The 21,861-nt window shown below is 42.7% G+C and overlaps 2 protein-coding genes across 3 annotated transcripts; both read right to left on the minus strand.

Moving 5' to 3' along the window:
• Nucleotides 1–901: 901 nt before the first annotated feature.
• Nucleotides 902–12,812, minus strand: IVD (isovaleryl-CoA dehydrogenase). The gene is made up of 11 exons (XM_078864294.1): nucleotides 12,414–12,812; nucleotides 10,358–10,447; nucleotides 9,410–9,461; nucleotides 7,832–8,001; nucleotides 6,546–6,776; nucleotides 6,077–6,173; nucleotides 5,390–5,483; nucleotides 5,178–5,259; nucleotides 4,455–4,559; nucleotides 3,576–3,648; nucleotides 902–2,929 (listed from the first exon to the last, which is right to left on the minus strand). The coding sequence occupies exons 1-11, from the start codon at nucleotides 12,549–12,551 to the stop codon at nucleotides 2,796–2,798; spliced, it is 1,266 nt and encodes a 421-aa protein (XP_078720420.1). The 5' UTR covers nucleotides 12,552–12,812; the 3' UTR covers nucleotides 902–2,795.
• Nucleotides 12,813–15,097: 2,285 nt separating this feature from the next.
• On the minus strand, nucleotides 15,098–20,607 carry JMJD7 (jumonji domain containing 7). Of its 2 annotated transcripts, none has more exons than XM_078864237.1 (9): nucleotides 20,437–20,607; nucleotides 19,304–19,457; nucleotides 18,725–18,870; nucleotides 18,507–18,617; nucleotides 17,842–17,898; nucleotides 17,489–17,584; nucleotides 17,251–17,327; nucleotides 16,604–16,763; nucleotides 15,098–16,129 (listed from the first exon to the last, which is right to left on the minus strand). In XM_078864237.1, exons 1-9 carry the CDS (start codon nucleotides 20,486–20,488, stop codon nucleotides 16,023–16,025), a joined length of 960 nt encoding a protein of 319 aa, XP_078720363.1. In that variant the 5' UTR covers nucleotides 20,489–20,607; the 3' UTR covers nucleotides 15,098–16,022. The 2 variants fall into 2 exon arrangements, with proteins under 2 accessions (XP_078720363.1, XP_078720362.1); XM_078864236.1 differs by having other exon boundaries at nucleotides 17,251–17,348.
• Nucleotides 20,608–21,861: the final 1,254 nt, after the last annotated feature.

Raw genomic sequence — 21,861 nt, forward strand, 5'->3', positions numbered from 1 at the left:
ACGAAAGCCCGATGCCGCAGGCCGAAAGTGCGAACCACAGAGTAGCATTCCCTGTGCGATCAGCTCATGCCGGAATGTCACAATGCACCTGGACAGATGTTAGCGACAGCCGCTCACGTTCGTGAGTAATAAACTTGCCCGGGATTCGTCTTGTCCGCGTTGTTGTGCTCCGCCGCATACGAACTCGGAACAAACAGCGGTGTTTAAGAAGCGCGCCAAAACTACACCGAATCGATTCTATAACTATCGCATCTTCGATTCGATTAATGTTTTGTTATTACGACGGACGTAGAATCGAGAACCTTGAGTCTGCTGTTTGTTAAATCGATTCCATCGCGCGCGAATCGATTTTATTAGTCGATGTACACGAATCGTTAGAAGCGCGATTCGGTTATGCAGAATGATGAGATTGTATTGGCAATGAGTCACATTAATGATGAACGTGGCTTAAACAATCTTTTACCTAAATCACTATTAGTCAGTAATCATCCCTCATCACACGTGTATTCCAGTTGTCCCTTCGGAATCTCCCATTGTTAAGTGAACTTGTACAGTTTTGCTGTCTTCCGTCTAACTTTGCAGCCTTCTGTATGTAAATATTTTTCAAACATTTCCTTAAATTCATAACCATTGGATGTTGTTGACGGTTAGCAAAACCTGAGGTGGCTACTCTTAATGTAATTACACGATTTCATCAAATACCGCAAAGCAACACTCCATACACGTTTGGAAAATTAGATTTGAGAAACAATGGCATGTATCTTGACACACATCACTTTAAATCGATGCATCGTGACGTCTAATTGCATTTTACAAGCATCGAAGTGTACTTTAAGATTGCATAAACTGCAGTCAAACACGTCGTGCTTGTGTCTATTTAAAATCAAACCCACGCAGCATGTACACATTGCATCAGGTTTATTGAGATTAGAACACTGCAAATGCATTACAGCATTGGTGTCCCTTGCATACCATATACATTGATAACAATATCCTGTGTACCGAGTCACCAGATTGTGTTCCCCTTACGCAAAGATGATGCACTGCAAGTGGACACACGATAATGAACTTGATTACTTAAATGTCGGTGCTTAAACGCGTGCCCGAATATTACACCTGGTACAGCATTAGAAATATTTAAAGTAATACGGGAAAAAGCGATTAGAGCTTTGGAGTTGAGAGGTGTAACTTTATTGTGAAATTCCTCGTATACTTTCATTTTGACTCGCACCATACCAAGCGTAAAGCGAGGCCACAGCGCCACCTTGTATTTAGAGTGAGATATCAGGTGTGATTTATATTAATGGGATATTTCAAACCTTAAAAAAATAGATAAGTCCTACGTGATGTTTAAATGATCGTCCACTAACATGTGACTCACACCAATCAAATACATACACATAACCGAGAAACTTCACATTAGTTTTGACTAGCAGTTCAAAATGTATGAACCAACTTGTAGGTGCGTTTAGATTCTACATACTTCTTAAGATAAATACGTTCCCAATTTTCACTTGAAAATCAAGCTGATACATTTCTGATTAAATCAATTTCAGATATATCTGAAAAGTGCCATGACAGGAAGTAACTGCACTTCATTGTGGTCACTTACACGATTTTCTCACTAAAAGTGCTGTCGCATGATGTCATTTTGACGTGGCGTAAATTTCACTTAAATTATAAAATATGTTCACATTTAAATTTTCATGAAAATTCCCCAACAATCTGGAAGCACTTCTAAAAAAATGGTATTTGAAAAAATTAAATGAAAAACTCATCTATAATCCATTTCTCACTGCAAGTATTTTTTTCACTCAGTGAAGATTATCTAGTCGGGGGTGGTGCTTGTCCTGCTAACAACCCTGAGACAGTGATGAAAATTCCGCATTTCTAAGGCTGGTCAGTCGACCCAGAGAGAAAACCACAAAGCTATCACAAAGTGGTACCGCATGATCAACTCGGAGGCACAGAGGACTGAATCAACTCCCAATTTAGATGTTGAGTTGCAATCTTCCGAATACATGCTGTCAGCAGATTTCCGCCAGGCTGCCAGGTTTACTCTCGGTCGTAGGATATGTTTGGTCATGCAAGAATTAACTTGAACATGGCAGAAATGCTTTTTTTAATTAAATAAATGTTCGAAATGCAGATGATTTCAATTGCTTTTTATCATTAATATTCTGAACTAAGTTTAGTTTTTCTTATCTGGAAAGCAAAACGATTCTTTAAAAAAACTTGCCCAGTATAAGATTCGTTACAAAACTTTTGAAACTTTTCACGAATACAATTATTGCAGAAAGTTGTCAGATTTGTGCTTCAGAGTATGGTGACATACACAATTATACATGTGACAGGACAAGTGTATTTAATTCAAAACTATTATTATGCATTTAACAAAACATTTTGACACCAAACAACTGACTAGTCATTAAGTCCTAAATCAACACTATGGAGCTTTCCAACCCAATCAAGTTGTAGTACAGCCTGGACGAACTGCTAAATGACATTCATATTGGTCGAAATATTGTAATTTTGATGTTGCGTATTGATTGCGTAACAAATCTGGAGTTGACGTCATCTGTGGAGTGTTTTTTATGAGGCATTTTCCCCATGACACAAAACACTTCCATACAAGAGTTATGTTAACATGCTCTCGTGTGGTATTACACATTCTGTCAGAATTCACATTATAAATGTCCGATGAAATGGCATAGTTTTCCATTCGAAGACACAGATTTGTATATAACGCCACATCATGTGGGTCTTGATGTTGTTTTGGCTCTTGGAGACTTCATTCACTTGAACATGGCGTTGTAGGCACGGCCGATGATGAGGCGTCTGACCTCGCTGGTCCCTGCTCCGATCTCGTAGAGCTTGGAATCCCGCAGAAAACGGGCCATTGGGTAGTCATTGATGTAACCGTTTCCACCTAAGTGAGAATGACAAATCAGTAATGATTCATTGATAAGCAGTGCTTCGTCAGGAATGCAGGAATAACCAACTGTAAAATATTGAAGTCGACAATCCAGCATGAAATAGATTTTTTAATGATGTACCATGCAGCAATAAAGAAAATATATAGCAAATTATTTTATTTCCTAGGGTTGCGATATTGTGCACTTGTGCAAAGAGGTACAATAACAAAAAGGAAACATTTTATGAGACTGGGTTAGATCGCGTAAATATATAAATGTGTCGTTAAAACCCGCCACCACACGACACAGCAAGGTTTGTCACAAAAACAGAACGTGCCAATTCGTCTCTAGTAAAGCACACCGGTTGTGTGTTGGAGAGCCAAGCCACAACATTTACAAACTGCAAATGCAATTTTTTACTGACCGAGTACGACGTTTCGCCAGGTGTGGCGAAACGTCGTACTCAGTTGGTAAATGTTGTGGCTTGGCTCTCTCCAACACACATTGGCACGGTCTGTTTACGTGACAACCCTTACTAATTGGCTGTCGGGTGGCGGCGAGTTTTAACGACACATTTATATATTTACGCGATCTAACCCAAAAACCTCTATTATGGATTTTATGAGACTGTTGAATATAAGAGCGAATCCCAATACTTACCAAGGCACTGGATTCCATCAAGAGCCACTTGAGTAGCATTTTCAGCAGCATAGAGAATCACTCCTGCGCAGTCCTGTTTTTAAAAGCATGCATTTCACATAATCAAATGCTGAAAATGTAGTTAACTGCCGTACAACATACCAATAGATTATACAAACTATAACATGAACAATGGGATACTATCCTGCAACACAATGATAAAATGACTTATTCGTTTAGTGCAGTGGTTCTCGACTTTCCTAAATTCACGATCCACCATCAACACTTAAAAATATATTGCCAATCCCCCATACAGTTAAAAATTGCATTTGCATTAGAACAACCCAGGACACTTTACAATACAAACTTTGACAACTTAAAAAAACCATTGTACAATTAATCCATCTCAGGATAAGCTAATGCAAGCAAATATTTGTAATACTAAAATGTAAGAATTCTATTGTTGCTGCATTCCTGAAAAGACTTGAACAGTTCCAAAAGCATAAATTATTTCTAGGAACCACCAAAGGTTGAGGATGCACCGATGTCTAGCAGCAGATCTCTGGCTTCGATCTTTCGCAAATCTTCTTGACAACCCTAAACCACATCCTCACAAACCATGGCAGATGCAGTTACTTGATCCACAAATGTAGAATTAAAAACTCTCCAGTCTGCAACTGTGGTCACCCAGAACAGACCATGGAACATCTAACGACTCAATGCCCGATTAAGAAATTCGCAAGCATCACAGCAATACACTCCACTACTTCTGACCCAATAATCTGGTTCAACCACCTCAATGTAAGAATGATATTTGTTGCTCGACATCAGGCATGTGAAGAAGTGCTCTGGATATAAAAGCATTGGAGCAAAGGGGCAGGGGGTGTGTCGTGGACTCGCCATGCTGCTGGAGTGCTTTCGGTCACAGGCACGGGCCACGTTGTACACGTACGACCGGCATGCTGCCAGCCTGGTGTGCATATCTGCCATCTTGCCCTGCATAAGCTGGGTAGAGGGCAAGGGAGAAAGGTAGGCCGTGGGTGTGTATATAGTTCATAGAAGCACTTGCCACTCAACAATTAACCTACTATATTGTTACTGGCAGGAAGACAGGAAGCCTGCAATGCCACACATCTCTTCCTCTTCACAATGATGCTTTTCAGCTCAGTGTCTTCCTCTTCTTAAAATATATCCGTGCATTAGAAGCGACATAATTACATATTCTGTTACATTTTGTTTTTTAATTAGTTTTCGACCAACTGCAGCTTTTTTACATAATCTGAACTGTCGATTGTTCCCTAACTTAACCATTGTCAGTTTAACAAATAGGCTTCGGCGACCAATATCATCCATAATCGAGGATTTTTGGGTTAGATCGCGTAAATATATAAATGTGTCGTTAAACCCGCCATCACCCGACACAGCCAACTAGTAAGGGTTGTCACGTAAACAGAACACGCGGTGTAGATGTGGCGACCAACTGCAGATTTGTGGAGAAGTCCACCTGTTTTGTTCCTTATATAGAGATGTAGATGTGGTGACCACACTTCTTAAATCACATTCACATCATGTAGGCACTGACGATAAACAGCGAGTCATACAATATCGAAAAAAAAAGAGTACCTGAAAAGTGCCGATCTTCCGATTGAAAGCTTCCCTGACATGCAGGTATGGGATGGCATTGTCCATCACTGCCTGCATTATGCTGTGGAATAATCACAAACAATAACAAGAAAAACTGTAATGACATAACGTATATGACATAAGTACAAATGTACTTATTTCAAGTCCTTGACCAGATTTTAAGTACTGCTTAGATTAAAGGTGAGCGTTACCCCAGTGGCCCTGCTGCAAGAATGAGTCTCTCAAAGTCCAGTCCGCTCATCAGCACATACACACCCTTGTTCAGGCTGCCCAGCATATTCTTTTCTGCAAGTGGCAAGAACACAATGCAATATGCAAATATAATAAAAGCAATAATGAATAATAATCACTTGTATACCCAGGAAGCCACATCGAGTGATAGGACTATTTTCAGGAGGGTTCGGCATTGTAGGTGTTAATATTAATACGTTCTCAGCCAAGTAAAGGAGTGTGTATGCACCAGGGAAATAGTACAACCACTCCACGTGATAATACAAAATCACAGTTTAAAAGCACATTTCAGTTGGGTATATACTTACACAAGATTACCTCAACATGTTATTCTATCAGCTAGTGTGGGTGTGTGTGTTCACAACATGTTCTGACGTGAGTTTCCTAACAGCGACACCGACCTATTGGTGGAATAAGTATATTAGATATTTCAGAATGTTGTCCTGGTGAGAGTCTGCAAGTATTTTTAGCAGGCATTTCAAAAAATTCCTGGCGAGCCATCTTATATTGAAAAATCAATAACAAGCAAAATTTACTGATAAAAACACTATTTTTTTATAACTTATAGGATCTGTCCAAAAATGCTGCTTTGATCTAAGAGAAATTAATAATAATAAAAGCATTTCAAAATATATACAAATCCATACCTGGCACCTTGCAGTCCTCAAAGATGAGCTCCGAGGTGCTGGAACCCCTCATGCCCATCTTGTCCAGTTTTTGTGCCGTGCTGAACCCTGGCATGTCCTACAAAGCAAAAATCCACAAACACCATCATCATTATCATCATCAAAACATTAAAGCAAAAATGTCTCAAACCTCTAGTTCTTTTCACTTGTATATGTGTACACACATTTTAGAACTGGTTGATGAACAAAGCATAAAAGGTTAAATTACGTTGAAATCGGTTTCCCGTCTCTTCACTACATACTCATGATGCAGGACCTTTCACCGCAATGCACAATGTTCTGTACTTGTGTTGCATTTTCGAGAGGAAGTTTTGAAGTGGTGAGCCAGCATATGCAGTAATGTGGACAGGATGTAGAGATGGCCCCAGACAGGAATTAGTGAAGAAAATCAGACCCCACGAGTGGGAAAACTGCCAGGAAGAATATTCACCTTCTCGACGATGAATGCCGTGATTCCGTGTGATTCTGGTTTCACTTTCAGATCCGTCTTGGCGTACACGATGAGCACATCGGCATCCGGCCCGTTGGTGATCCAGAACTTGTTTCCATTGAGCACGTAGCTGTCACCTTTCTTGTCAGCGCGCAGCTTCATGGCGACCACGTCCGAACCTGCGTTGGGCTCGCTCATTGCCAGCGCGCCGATATGCTCCCCGCTGATCAGCTGCAATCCGACGGGAGGTTGTAAGCACCGTTATTGATCAACGTAACTCGCAACAAACGTTTTGAGAGGCTTATGGGCAACTCTCCATCGCAGGAATTGAGAATTTCTACTTGTGGTTCAGGATCACTAATGGAGAAAAGCACTGCTCAACACTAACTTGACCTTTATATTTTTGGATGGCTAGACTGCCAGGAATGAGTGCACATGTGTTTTTATTGTTTCATATTGATACAAATATAGCCTGGAAATTGGCGGTGGCAGGGCTTTTGTGAAAGAAAATAATTTAAATACAACTTTGGTGATGCATTTACATGCATCACAGCTTTTGGTAAAACATTTTTTTACATCCGAGCCATGATTTTGAATATAATATCTGAACGTTTGGAATGAACCACCTGGGTTGTTTTTGAATGGTTAGCAGGTTAAAATAGCACGAACGTTAAAGAATGTTTATTTTAACCTCTGGACACCTTTGATTACAGGAGCATGGAATGATGTATCAATTAATAAATTATAATACATTCTTACTCAATCAAATCTTGCTTTAACTCATGCGTGCAAGACTTGAATATTAACAAATTCCGGAAATCGAACACCAATGTAGATTTAAGCAAAATTAACAAATAAGACTGATAAAACAAGACAAAACACACGAGAGAAACAGTACAAATGAGACATAGAAAACGAGAAAAAATACTTTTTAACTGATTTGAGGTATGTCACAGCATTTTCTGGCTTATATAGAACAACAATCTAACATCCCTCGAATAAAGTTGAAAATGTGTATGTTTATTCAAAGGCACCTCCGAGTGGGCGGTCCTTTGTTGAAAGGAGTAGTATACATGTCACTGCCCTATTACTGTTTAACACGTAGGCTTTCGCGACCAATATTATCCGTAATAGGTGTTTTTTGGGTTAGATCGCGTAAATATATGACACATTTATATATTTACGCGAAATAACCCAAAAAAAACCCCTCTATTAAGCTTTATTACTATTTAACATTTAGAGTTACTGCTATGCAGCGGTCCGGGTGTGTTAGTGTGCTGCAGCACCTTGGGAAGGTACTTTTTCTTCTGCTGCTCATTGCCATTGCGCACGAGCTGGTTGATGCACAGATTGGAGTGCGCCCCGTAGCTGAGCCCGACAGCGGCTGAGGCTCTGGAGATCTCCTCCATGCAGATCACGTGGTCCAGGTACCCACCGCCTGTGCCTCCATCCTCCACTGGGTGGAGGAAGGACACAGGGAAAATACAGAATATTGAAATGAGAGTGGAACTTTTATTTGTAACTATCAATGAATGGGTGAGTCCTTTTATCACTGGCGAAGATCCACGGTAACAAACATTAGAAGTTCAGCCTTGAAATTGCTTGCTCATGTAATTAGGGTCAGAAATGCCTCTGCTATAGAGAGCCCCTCTGGAGTGCAATTCGCCTACTCTTCCACGCTGGCCAGACGTATTGTAAGTGAGGGGAGAATGCCCACAGTCCTTCCCAAATGCAACCTGCCAATCAACTAATTGTGGTGCACCCATTTCTACTGCCGAGGTGACAGCAGCGGGGATTTAAGAATCCCACCCAATGTTTCAACTTTCAAACCCGGAGTTCGAACCGGTGGCCTCTGGATTGTCCAGTGTGCTAACCATTACACTATGGCAGCATTCCAGATCCATAAAACCGTAAGTCTTTGATGTCACAAAAACATATTTTTCAAAATAACTCTTAAAACGAGTGCGGGGGGGGGGGTAATGGAGGTACAGTAGTATGCATACTAGGCTACGATTCTGGTGACCGGAGTTCAATTCCTGGCCATAAATAACACCAGTCGCAAATGACATCCAAATTGGTACAGGACCAGCTATCTTTACCAATCTGCACTGACCAGCATAGTGAAGTATGATGAAATAACCCCCCAGAGAGGGCTTGGAAATAACTTTATCCAGCAATGGAATGACAATAGCTATACACATTTTTTTTTTACCAAAAACAAACCTAGTGTTGAGTTGACGATATTGACCAATATTGAAAAACAATTGCAAATAGATGGAAAAAAGTCCAGTGAAGTTATTGTAAATTAGTTCACTGAAAAACTTAGAAACATGACTTTGGACAGTTAAAATTGTATATTTTATCGGTATAATGTTGAATTTTAGACAATGCTTAACATGCTTTTTTAAATGTTAACTTGTGCAGAATTCTGTGTTTAATTGTTAATTAACTTTGTCACATGTAAGTAAAAGCTAATGGTGCTAAAGCACTTACAATGGTTGAGCTGCTTTTGCAAGGCTGTGTTCAAATGTTACGAGGAGGCCACTTCAGGGCACATATGCATTATTAATGATGAATGTAGAAGCAAAGGGTACGAGTACAAAGTGCATCGGATAAGCTTGAACTTAACAAAACAACTCTTACAGAACATGAAGAATAGTAAATTCATGTTTAAAATGAGCACATATTAAATAAAACAATTTCGCGGACTGTGTTGTGACATGGATGAAGAACGACACACAGTAGTTACTTTAAAAGCAAGTCGATGACTTTGTTAGAGCACATTATCTGACACCTGATATTGCACTGAAAATCCACAGCCCACAACAATGACTCAGCCAAAAGTACAGAAATTACGCGGTTACCTGGTGCTGTGATGCCTAACACTCCCAGATGGCCAAGCTTCTTCCAAAATTCCTGAAAATTACAAATGTGTATAATTATGTTTTACTTTACCCTTCACCATGTTCACATTATACAACATCTCAAAGGGCCGTGTTCCCACGGCCACAGGAAAGCAAGCTGTTGTTCACAAGGACAGGTGGGGCTCAGCACAGATTCCTACAGCCAACACCAACTGCTGGCTCGTGTTTAATCACGTGAATACTTTTCGTAAAGGGGAGCTGCATGCTTCCTTCTGAGCATCTCCTAGGTAAACTCCAGGGTTGGTGTTTATATTATGATAAAAAGGTGTAAAATTACAAAGACAATTTTATCTTAAAATTGTGTAAACATAACCTAAGCGTACGTGTTTATTGTTAAACTGTTTTGTAAAAAAATATTACCATTTATAACATATTCTTGGTTCTTTCGGTAAAATCACGTAGAAGGGAAACAATAAAATAATAAAAATAAAAAACATGTAAGAAGGGAGAAGGCCAAGATGGACAGAGCGAGAAGGGTCCAGTCCCAATGGAGCAGCTCTGCGAGTGATGGGTAACGAGCCATGCTGGGACAAGATTGGAATGGCCCAGCATTGCTCGGGCCTGCTTCCTCATGGGCATGAGAACTCAGCACCGATTACTTTGCATCAAGTAACAATGCACCCATTGAGATATCAGTCGTATTTTTCTTCATATGAAATGTTAACGTCTTTACAAAACGTGTGAATTAGAAATTACTTCAGGAACTTATTTAATTAGCTATTCGCAATTAAAACTTGCCTGGGTAAGTGCCAAGGTTAATGGGGTTTATAATAGGGTTACATTGGATTACATTAAGGCTTTAGAGGCAAAGCCATTTGATTATAATATTTTAATAAGGTAAATGATAGCGAGGAGAAATGTATTATTATGTGACTTTGTGCTTCTTACCCGAATCTGCTTAAACTCATTTGTTCGGTCAATCTCTTGTGCTATGGGCATCAGGTGTTCCTGACAGAACTTGTACATAGTTTGTCTCAGCTGTAACAGAGCACAATAAACAAACATTAACAGTGAATACGGTTCTAGAGATAAATAACCAATTCGAGAATGCGGTTGTGACGAAGCTGTATTTGTCTATGGGTAGTGGTGTTGAATGAGAATATCATCTTAATAATGGGATTATATATTTCTGAAAGGCAAGGGGCCGTCCATAAATGACGTCATGCACCTAGGGGAGGGGGGGGTTGAGAAATGTGACGTTACATCAAAATGCGCAACTTTAAATAAATATAACACGTTTTACTTAATTAAATAGACTTTTTAATAAATGTTTTCTCCTACAACATCAGAGTGCAGCGCCACATTAAATACGCACTACAATGACAATAGTTATTTAAAGTTTGTGCATTTCTCAAACCCCGTCGTCACACATCGTCACAAATGTCTGACCCCCCCCCCCTAGGTGCGTGACGTCATTTATGGACGGCCTCTTCTACGCACGAGGCAAAGGGTCAATTAAGGTTGGCCTCTGCACCGTGGCCACGCCACGCGGGCCCACGAGGAGGCGGCGTGCCACGTGTGTCCCCATCATCATCTCCATCATCATCTTTGTCATCATCATCATCTCCATCATCATCATCCCGTCATCATCGTCGTCTCCATCCACGGCCGCGTGCGATGTCGACGCGTCAGCGAGCGCCGACCAATCCCTGGGCTGGGTCGCACACCCACCCACTTCGCACTAATGTCAGTAATTAAACACACAGTACTTACTGTATGCTAAACGTGTAACCTTTACGTAATGTTTTGCCAATCGTTAAAACATACGTGTCAAACGGCCGTGGGTTATATCGGTGAAAATGTAACATTTGTAGGGTCAAACGAAGCGACAAATGCCATAGAAACCGGCCCAAACTAAAATCCAGTGCAGGTGCACAACACAAGACCCACAGGATGAACTTTCATGGTCTGCTCTTAGTTCAGAATTGCATCGGTGTAGCAGCGTATTATTTGGAGTGTTATAACACTACAGTTATAACGTAACTAGTATAACTGTAGTGTTATAACACTATAATTATACTAGTTACCAGAGGTGTGGACTCGAGTCATGTGACTTGGACTCGAGTCAGACTCGAGTCATGAATTTGATGACTTGCGACTCGACTTGGACTTGCATAACAATGACTTTGTCCCACCTCTGCTAGTTACACAATGGTTATAATGGTTCAGTGCTTGTTTTCTCCTGGTTCTTCCTGATACCAAATTCGCAAAGAAGCAGATACAATTGCTATTGCTATCCATGGTGAGGCCGTGATGGTGATTGGTGAAGGCGTGATGGTGAGGGAGTGATGGTGGTGATGGTGAGAGAGTGATGGTGGTGATTGGTGATGGTGAGGGAGTGATGATGGTGAGGGAGTGATGATGGTGAGGGAGTGATGATGGTGATGGAGTGATGATGGTGATGGAGTGGTGATGGTGAGAGAGTAGTGATGGCGAGGGAGTGATGGCGAGGGAGTGATGGCGAGGGAGTGATGGCGAGGGAGTGATGGCGAGGGAGTGATGGCGAGGGAGTGATGGTGAGGGAGTGATGATGGTGATTGGTGAGGGAGTGATGGTGAGGGAGTGATGGTGAGGGAGTGATGGTGAGGGAGTGATGGTGAGGGAGTGATGGTGAGGGAGTGATGGTGAGGGAGTGATGATGGTGATTGGTGAGGGAGTGATGGTGAGGGAGTGATGGTGAGGGAGTGATGGTGAGAGTGATGATGGTGAGGGAGTGATGATGGTGAGGGAGTGATGATGGTGAGGGAGTAATGATGGTGAGGGAGTGATGATGGTGATTGGTGAGGGAGTAATGATGGTGAGGGAGTGATGATGGTGATTGGTGAGGGAGTAATGATGGTGAGGGAGTGATGGTGAGGGAGTATTGATGGTGATGGTGAGAGAGTAATGATGGTGATTGTTGAGGGAGTATTGATGGTGATGGCGAGCCCCCCCCGCCCCGTGCCTGGATCTGCTCCTCGCTCAGCCCGCTGACGACGTCGTCCACAGGCACCGCGGAGCTGCAGAGCCGCCTCGGCCCCGCCGGCCCCAGCGCCACCAGGCGGCTCAGGGCCGCCCTCCTCAGCAGCGCGGCGAGAGCCATGGGGGGGGGGGGGCAACGCGACGGACAGAAGCTCGTGAAGGACACCGACACGACACGAAGCCCGCAAAGCCACCGCAGTCGTCGCCTCGAGCCGCACAGCGCTTCTTCGATATCGGTCCCTCACCACACAATCCCAGCAGCGACCCCTGTTAAGATTTCCCAGCTCGCATAGGTAAAGCAAAAGGGGGCGGTGGGGAGGGGCCGGCGTCTCCCCGCGCCTGATTGGCCGCTTGTCGGTGAGTGGCGCGCGCTGCAGCATCAGCCAATGGGGCGCGCGCGCGCGATTGGTTGATGAGGGCGGGGAAGGTGGGGGCGGGGGTGTCGCTTTAAGCCAATTGCGAGGCGGCAAAAGCGCCCCACCCCCTTTCCCCACTCGCATGTGCTGTATGGAATGTAATGTTGATTAAAGGCTTTCGTGATTGTAGAAATTCATATTCTTTGGGTCTTTCGGTAAAGTCACGTGGAGAGGTTAAAATAACAAAAAAATGATAGTTTGCCATCCTTCTCCACCTCCATGGTGAATGTGATGGCTGGGTGTATGGACTTTGTGGTTGAGGAATTGGTTCAGGGCTGGCTGGCCATGTGGCCAGATGACGCACGTGTCATTCACGTGCCCCTTCCACAAGGACGGGCGTAGAGTGGCAGTCTGGATGGCATCTGTCTCAAATGTTTCCACGAAAACATTGGCGACAACTGGGGATAAAGAAGAACCCATTGGGATGCCTTCCACTTGTTTGTAGAAAGTTCCATTCCAGGTGAAGTGTTGAGGCAGTGTCTAACAAGGGCCGGTACATCAGCATGCAGTCCTTGTTGGACACAATCTTCAATGATTGCAATGGTGTCAGGCACAGGAACTTTGGTAAACAAATAGACTACATCGAAACTAACGAGCAAATCACCTGGAGATAGACTCAGACATCTAAGATCGGGGCCAGTGCTGTTTGCAGGCCTACACAAACACGACAAGTCAATCATACAAACACGATTAGCAATAAAATAGAGCAATAAACATTGCCAAACATTCCTCAAATGCACTTGAATGGCTGTTTTATTGAGTTTAACATGAAAGGAATACTGCAGTTCACCCGTTAAGACGTATAATGAGATACGGTTACAAATATATATTTAATGCGCAAATTCAGCAGGGAAATATGACTAAATGAGGCTTCCACGTGAATTGCATTTCCCTGCCGATTTTGCTGGTGACATTTAACAGTAACATTTGCAGTTTCCTACGTGTGAATAAAATTGTGGTTAACAAGTTCAGTATATTTGAGGAATTCTGAGCTGTTTATTGCTGACCGTGTTTGCATTATTGCAAGCACTGCAGGACACTACCACATACAATGCAAACACGCCAAGCAATGAAACATGATCACGTTGCCCTGTATTCCTCAAATACACTTTGAGGACCATTTTAATGTCTGTGTAGTAGCTTGTAATTAACGCGAGTTAACCCCCTTATCATGGACCATTCCTGTTATAGTATCTCGAGAATGTGTGCTTCATTGCCCTACCTTGTGTGTGTATCTCTGACTATTGTGTGTACTGGACGTGATCATTTTATATCAATGGAGCGGTAGTGAAACGTTGCCACGAACCAGGCCACTCGAGTTCGATTCCTGCTCACGGCCACCACCAACAACCAGTGACGACTATCTAAACCGGTTCTGGGCATCCCCTAGGTCGACTCAGCCTCAAATGAGTACCTGGTTTAAGGGCGCTTTATACATTTTAATTATTGGCGCTGTGCAAACATCGCCAATAGGGAAACAAAGGCGAGCGGGCGAGCTATTGACCACCCCACCCCCTCCTGTGCAGTGGCGGCCTTGATAGCTGCCCCCTCGCTAACAGCACTTGCCCCACCAAGTCTGTGAAGGCTGTACGGGGGATCTTTGTCTTTGTACGTCTCTGAGTCTTGGTGTGACCTTCTGACCCTCAGCGCTCGTGTTGACTGCAGGCATAATCCTGTGGCTCTGTGTTAAGAGATGTTTCGCAAAAGGACTGACCGACCATGATCATGTGCTCTGTAGCATCATTAGCTTAGAGATTGCAGCCTTTTATAAATACAAGATTTTTTCTCATACAAGTTGCAAAGCTCAATATTTATCTTCAACCGGGTTTTAAAAACTGCTGACCGCATCCTCTTTTCAGGATTTTTCATTTCGGAGGCAAAATCACATTTTGGTTCAGTTTTCGTTAAGAAAGTGGTTAAATCTGGTCCCTCGCTCCGGTTTTTGTTTCGACTCCCTGGTGTGGGTCACCACCACCACCACCACAGTGATTCACCACCAAGGGGAGTGAGCTTGGGTGGGGGGGCCAATGGGACATTTGGTGGTGCAGGGCCCACGCCAGCAGCCGCCTTTAAGTACTGTAATGTACCCTCCGACACCGAGATTATGTTGTTAATACACATTTTCAGGGGGCAATATGCAACGTCACCAGATGTCCTTAGTACAAGTAATTTGGATATTGTCCAATCGTTAATGGTAAAATCCAGCAGTGGGTAGATTCTGGCTGATTAATCTTTCAACAGGTTACACAAATTAAGTAATGTAGCATGTTTTGTGGCATTGTAGAAACTCTTTATGGCAGACTTTAATAAAAAAAAAACACATTTCCATTAAACATTAATAAAAATTGCATTCAACCACACATGCAAAATAAGATAACTTCATTTACACATTTACATAAAAACAGTACAATCAACATCATCACCAACAAAAATAATGATGTTCAGTGTGCCATGGAGGCAATATGAGCAGAGACACTCTTGAGAGGTTTGAGGAGAATTCAAAAGCGATGCAGAACAAGCTGCATCTGTTCTGTGCAGTCATTGCATTGAGTCGTCATAGTTAAGTGTAACTGACCAGGAGTAAAAAGGTAAAGGCTCAGCCCTGCAATTGCTTACTCAGGCCACGATTGGTAGAAGGGCCTCCACCAGAGGACGCTCTAGAGAGCCCCATCTAGAGGGTATTTTGGCCTACTCTTCTACGTTTGCCATACGCTTTAGAAGAGGTGTTGAGTACCCACACTTTACCCCACCACACACGACCTGCTGATGGATTGTGGTGTGCCCATTTACACTGACGGGTGTACAGAGGCGGCGTGATGTATGAAACGTTGCCAGTATTTCAACTGCCGAGCCAGGAAATTGAATAAATAGACGTCTCGATTGCCAGTCCAGGGTGCTAATAATGACACAATGGCCGTGTCCCATCGAGTGTTCCCACACGCATCTCGAGGCTTTTGGTACACAATCAATGCTTTCCAAGCAAACACTTTCAATGTAATCGCATCTTCATGGATCCCCTGTCAAATTAAAAAAACAAAACATCCGTTCTCTTTGTCCATGCGGTAGCTTGAAACCGAGGCCGAGGTCCTGCCATCATTTTCCAATTTGCTGCCACAGTCCTTCGAGTGACCAAGCCACGGCAAAGAGTCGGTGTTGATTACCTCCGCTGTGCCACGCTATGAGTCGTCGTCACACATGTATCTTTTAGCCACACCAGCTACTGCATCTAAGAATTGATAGTAGTTGTACTTTATGTCATATTCCATGTCGTACCAAAAGTTCACTGAGGAGAAAACACATTTTGAAACATGATTACTGAAAGGTAACTGCTTTGAAACAATGGGTTAGATTATCGTTGCTCAGGCTAATTATACATATGCAAGTTATTCATATATATTCGGTTTTCAATGATAATTTTACAATTCAACATTTAACTATAAAATATATGTATATAAATTCCACAAAGTTTTTTTTCTATTTTGTTTCGTGATAATAATTTTTATGTTTTTGGGGGCGGTGGAGCAGTGGTACAAATGTTAGCGCACTGCCCTATGAACTCGGTGACCTCAGTTTGATTCTTGGTAACGGCCAACATGCGTAGATGCGGCGCAACATATGCGTGTTTGTAATGACTGCTTTTTAAGTTTAGTATTTTGTACTTCCCCCGCACCTCCGATTAGCATGGTTGGCTACGTACGGTGTGAAAGAAATTCAACACACATACATACGACTGTGAATAGTGTTGGTCGTGCCGTACCGGCGATGCAGCCATGCGACTGCTGCACGTGGTGGAACCAGAGGGAGGGCAGGTAGAGCGTCTCCCCGGCCCGCAGGGTCACGTGAATGGCACAGGCTCCAGAAAACTCCGGGTACCGGCCCAGGTCAGGCTGGAGGGGGTTCACGGGGATCCACGGCACCTGGCGGGTGCAGAGGGGGCAGGAGGGGTGTCCTTGTACTGCCGGGCCCCTGAGCTCGGTTTAGTTGAGAGCGGTGTGTGGAATCATTGGACATGCTGGCTCCTAACACAGAAATATATAATTTCCAATACTGGCTCAAGACCACCAATGAAGATGAGTTATTTGGTGTGTTCATTTGAGCTTGGGAGAAACTTTCACTTTGAATGTTTATTACAGTAATAATTTATCCATCGAGGACATTTTGAAGGAGTGTTTTGCACATGGGACGAAACTGGAGTACTCGGAAAAAATACATGCACGTGAAGAGCCAACATTCAACAGTTGACAAAAAAGTGTTCACGATTCCACTTGCTATACACTGTTATTTCCTGGCCACCGTCATCGCCTCGTAGGATTGAGAGCTTCACAACTGCAAGTGGTACAACAATGCTAGCCTTCAAAGTGCCATGCTCATGATATGTAACGTGTTTTTTGTTTACTGCAGTACCTTCTCTGCATATTTTTCATCGACAACTTCAAACTCTCCATCCTCACGCTGTCTGTACGTGGCTGGCTGGTAAAACTCTGCAGAGAATAAGCACCAAGCTATGTGTCACGCAGCCAAAACAAGATGAACAGATCAAACCATTTTATAAGAGGGAGGAGGGGTGGGTGACGTTCATGAAATAATTTTAAAAAGTGGATGAAGGCGAAGGGTGGTGATTGTTATAAAGTGACAGGTATACCGTATGGTATGAAGGGCCGGTCGGTAGGAGGGAAGAGAGTGAATTCCTTCTCTCCTGATATTACGCAGTACAGATTCTCGTAGTGGTCCTTGTGTACTGAAAACATGGGCATCTTTATAAGAACCAGGCTTCAATCATCAACACAATTACTGTCATCTTTAAACCTAGATAAGCAGGACTAAACACATCATTGTAAAGGTATATTAAATACTGCATTGTTTGGTTGGGCAAATTAAAGAAGTAATATGTGTGAATTCGAACATAAGGCTTGTTTGGATAACCACTGCTTAAATTGCACTTAGGATGGTAATGATTGGATTCCACTGTGCTTTGTTGGCAAAATCGGAACTTACAAGATGTGACGGCTTCTTTCTCCCCAATCCAAAAGTTTACAGCGTCAGGCTTCTTACCTGAACATAAACAAAGCAAGCGTGAGAGTCAATGACAAAATTCAAGCAAAGGTAAATAAACATCAGCATGTGCTCAATGCAATTTGAACAAATGCCGGACTATAGTCAAACACAATATAGGGTGGTCTATATATGGATATTCCACAAAAATAATGACCAATGATAAGAGAAAACAAACGTTTGGCAAAACCCGGTCCCACAGGAACTGCAACAATATGAATTCACATATTTCATCTTTCAACATCGTCCTCTGTAAGACGCGGTATGCTATGAAGAAAGGCCATTGCTCGAAACAGCCATTGCCAGTATTTTTGACAAATATGCTGAGATTTCTGTAAGATATGGGGATCCATAACTCTCATAATGTTCAATCACACTTTGAGAAATTGTAAGAGGGTCAAAAGAAAGCACTATCTATAAACGGTTCACTGTATATACAGAACATTTTGTTAAATATAAATGTGAGAATACACCATGCCCCGTGAAGGGTATCCTCATGCCAGGTGTATCCGACGAATGGCTGTTAATTTCACCTGCATCTCAATTCTCAAAAATTGACACATCGGCAATGTTAACACCCGAGGAAAAGAATAAGGTTCGGCACTCACCGAATGCCTCTGATGCCCATGGGATATCAGGTTCCACATCAGCCAGAAGCTCCTGGAACTCGGAAGTGAGATTGGAACATTGCTTCTGAATGTAAAATACTCCACCTTTGTCTGAACAACAATGCCCAGAAACACATCACAAATGTGCCTATAAGGGCAAAAGTAACACTTTTACAAAAAAACAATATTGCCTCCCTAAGAGTAGTTTCACGACATACTTTGGGTCTTCTTTTCAAGGATGTCCAAGAATGCTCCAAACTTCATCATTCTCTCCTCTGGCATTACGAAGCGATCACCAAGAACCGCATCCGCATAGCCGTTTGGTGTAACAGCCACGCTCACATCCTTGCTGCCCATGACATTCCTTGATGGTGTAAACATGGACAAGGGAAACACCCACCACATATTACTTATGTGTCACACCATTTATAAATTTTATCACCAGAAACACACACTCCTACTCAACTTCTGGAGCAACAGCTCATAGTTATGACCGTGGTCTAATGAAAACCAAACGTGTTGGTCCCATTTCGTTGGCCTTTATCCACAAATGCAATATAAAAAGGCCAGCTTTGTAAAACCTAATATATTTTTGTATCAATATTGTGACAAGTTTTGAATATTTACAAGTAATATTTTGTGATGTTTATTTTGTTTTAGTGAAAGGAAAAACGCAGGGAAAGGCTGCAACATTGAATGACCAAGCATCAGAGTGGAGATGCAAAAAAAATGAGATGAAAATTCCTCGTTGTTGTTGCGGTGCTGCTTTAATCGACGACTGAGGTTGTTGTCCTTACCGCAAGTACGCGGGGCTCCACTTGGTCAGGGCTGCCCAGTGCTCCGTGGTGTGTCTGTAGATCACGGGCCGGTTTGGTGTCACCCACTCCCGAAGAAACTCCAGAGGGCTTGGGGGCCCATCCACGTATTGCACGCTGCCATGCAGATACAGATCTGGCAAACACGCCACAGGGGTCTGAACTGGAATATTTGTAAAAATATAATGCATCTCCAGTGTTATCCCAATTACGCTATCGATGTTTTGGCATGAGATAAAGAATCAATTCATATAGTTTACATGCACGTAAGTGCAAACTCGCTCCATGGAGAGGATGGCCCACGGAGGCAGATATCACTGAAGCACTTTGGAGATCTCTTCATGTCACCTCTGGTCGACGCAGGAGCGGGCAACACTTCCCCATCCCGCCCCGCTCCAGTGAGTCATGTTCGTCGCAGGAGAGTAACACTGATATTTATGTTTTTAATTCTTACAGATATAATTTAGCCAAATTATATGTGCAGCACCAAATGTAATGTGTTGTTTTGTGCAGTCCTTGGTTACAGGGTTGGGGCCATAATTAACGACACTTGAAAAGCCGGTTCACTCAAAGTGCTCACTTCCACCGTCCGAAAAGACGACCACAAATATCATACATACGACATCCGTTATCCCTTAACAATAATGAGCATACATATGGTCTACAAAACTACACACCAGTACGATATCGAATACAGGATACGTCTTACAAACACGTGTTACTGTACTCTACATTCAAAGTACAATGCCGTTTCTGTAGGTTCCACTTTTATTTCTAAAGTGTGTAAAATACAAAATTAAATATTATCCAATTAGTAAACAGGAGGAATACATTACGTTATAATTTCTACATGTTATATACACACACACACACGTTTTACATACGGTTAAACATGCACCAAAACAACCCCAAGTAAATGATATATAGCGCGTGATTACGGTTTAAAAGTTACACCACGCAGATAACGTAAAACTGGAATCGTGTCGTGCACGCCGAGAACATTAATTGGAGGTGTAATTGACGCTCAATACCAACAACTGTGACGAGTGGTGTTTGACACTCTACACAGTGACTAAACTCATCGTCATCGCAGTTATAAAGGAGTTGAAACGCACCCCTTGCATCCACAGACACGCTCGTCAACGCCTCGTGTAGTCGCCGATGCATTTCAAGTGTAACGAACCGACCGTGCAGCGTCTGGCGTGTGTATCCCACTTTGTAAAAAGGGGGCTGATGTCAGAAATTAAGAGCCGGCTCCATCAGCCCCACTGGTTTCACTCGAAAACACGTGTGCGTCTCATTCAAAATTGTCCGTGCGAAAACGCGAGCGCACTCCCCGGACAATAAAAATTGGTTCCGCCCCGAGTCAGTTTTCATTTCAGTTTCATTTATTGTTGTATAGCCCTGTGAGCCATTCGGCTCTTGAATCGGGTGCAACCGCAACAAACAAAAATATAAACAAGAAAACATCTTAAAGTGACTATGTGCAAACAGAAAATCCAAGAAAAAACAGCAAAATATTGCAGTCGATCTCTCCCTTAAAATGCCAGAATGGAATTAGTACAGTCGTTAATACACGTCTTGCAACCCTTATACATTTAAAAAAAATTACAGGCGGGGTAAGTCAAGCGGAGTTGAAACCCTTCCCTTAAAGCATGCTGAGAAGTAATTTTAGATTAGATAAAAAAACTCACTTGTATTGGAGAAGTGGGAATTGCCAAATTTGCCAGTTATTTAATCACTATCGTTTATGTATTAAATGAAAACATTTCCACAGAGTGTGTTATATTCTGGGGGTAATGGGAACCTACTTCGTGTCAACAGATATTAAATAGACTGTAAAGGTTTCATTGTTAAAGTACTAGTACTTTAAGACCAACGGCAGTTAACGTACAAAATCAACGGTGGGAACCACAATCAGTACCACATTTGTGCAGTAGATGTCGACATTGTAATGCGGTGATTGCTAACCACACTCCAATGACCGTCGTGGGGAAGTATGACAAATCCTTCAGGGTGTGGGGAGGTCCTCATCCAGCAGATGTTAACTCCCTCGCCTGGTGTACAGGAGGTCGTGGGTTCAATCCCGACCTGACGCCTGCTGCTGCTGTGTGTTTGGAGTTTGCGTGTCTTTCTCCCCGTGGTCGCGTGGATTTTTCTCCGGGTCCTCCGGTTTTCCCCTCCACATTTAGAATCAACATCACGCGTATAGAGTCAGCGGCTGTTCTACATGACCACACGATGACGAGCACCTTCAGTGAGCCATCATTTGTGGCCAGGTCGCTTCTAAAAATAGAGTTACAGAGCTTAGTGGGCCTTATCTGGTATGCACAATGTAATGAATAACACTTTCCACTTTACACGATGCAGTTTTGCCATTCGCGTTTGATACTCTAACTTATAGTTTAAATTAACGTCTAACATTGACCCCGTGGCGGTGTCTGTGCATGCCTGTAATCCAGCAGTGTGGAGGCGAGGGTTGGTTGATGACACAACTGTTACGAAACTCGCTTCCCTGGGGCGTCGTGGAGATGTCATCT

Source organism: Lampetra fluviatilis, chromosome 18 (genome assembly GCF_964198595.1).
Source record: "Lampetra fluviatilis chromosome 18, kcLamFluv1.1, whole genome shotgun sequence".
Classification (NCBI taxonomy): Eukaryota; Metazoa; Chordata; class Hyperoartia; order Petromyzontiformes; family Petromyzontidae; genus Lampetra; species Lampetra fluviatilis.

Excerpts from the sequence above, each read along its gene's own strand:
- JMJD7 (XM_078864236.1), bottom strand. The coding sequence starts at position 20,488 with ATGCATCGGCGACTACACGAGGCGTTGACGAGCGTGTCTGTGGATGCA. Across the intron at positions 17,585-17,841 it reads GAAAGAAGCCGTCACATCTT|TACACAAGGACCACTACGAG; the intron begins GTAAGTTCCGAT and ends CCATGTTTTCAG. Across the intron at positions 16,130-16,603 it reads GTCGCATGGCTGCATCGCCG|TGAACTTTTGGTACGACATG; the intron begins GTACGGCACGAC and ends TTTTCTCCTCAG.
- IVD (XM_078864294.1), bottom strand. The coding sequence starts at position 12,551 with ATGGCTCTCGCCGCGCTGCTGAGGAGGGCGGCCCTGAGCCGCCTGGTG. Across the intron at positions 5,260-5,389 it reads CTTGCAGCAGGGCCACTGGG|CATAATGCAGGCAGTGATGG; the intron begins GTAACGCTCACC and ends ATTATTCCACAG. Across the intron at positions 4,560-5,177 it reads GGAAGATCGGCACTTTTCAG|CTTATGCAGGGCAAGATGGC; the intron begins GTACTCTTTTTT and ends CCCTCTACCCAG.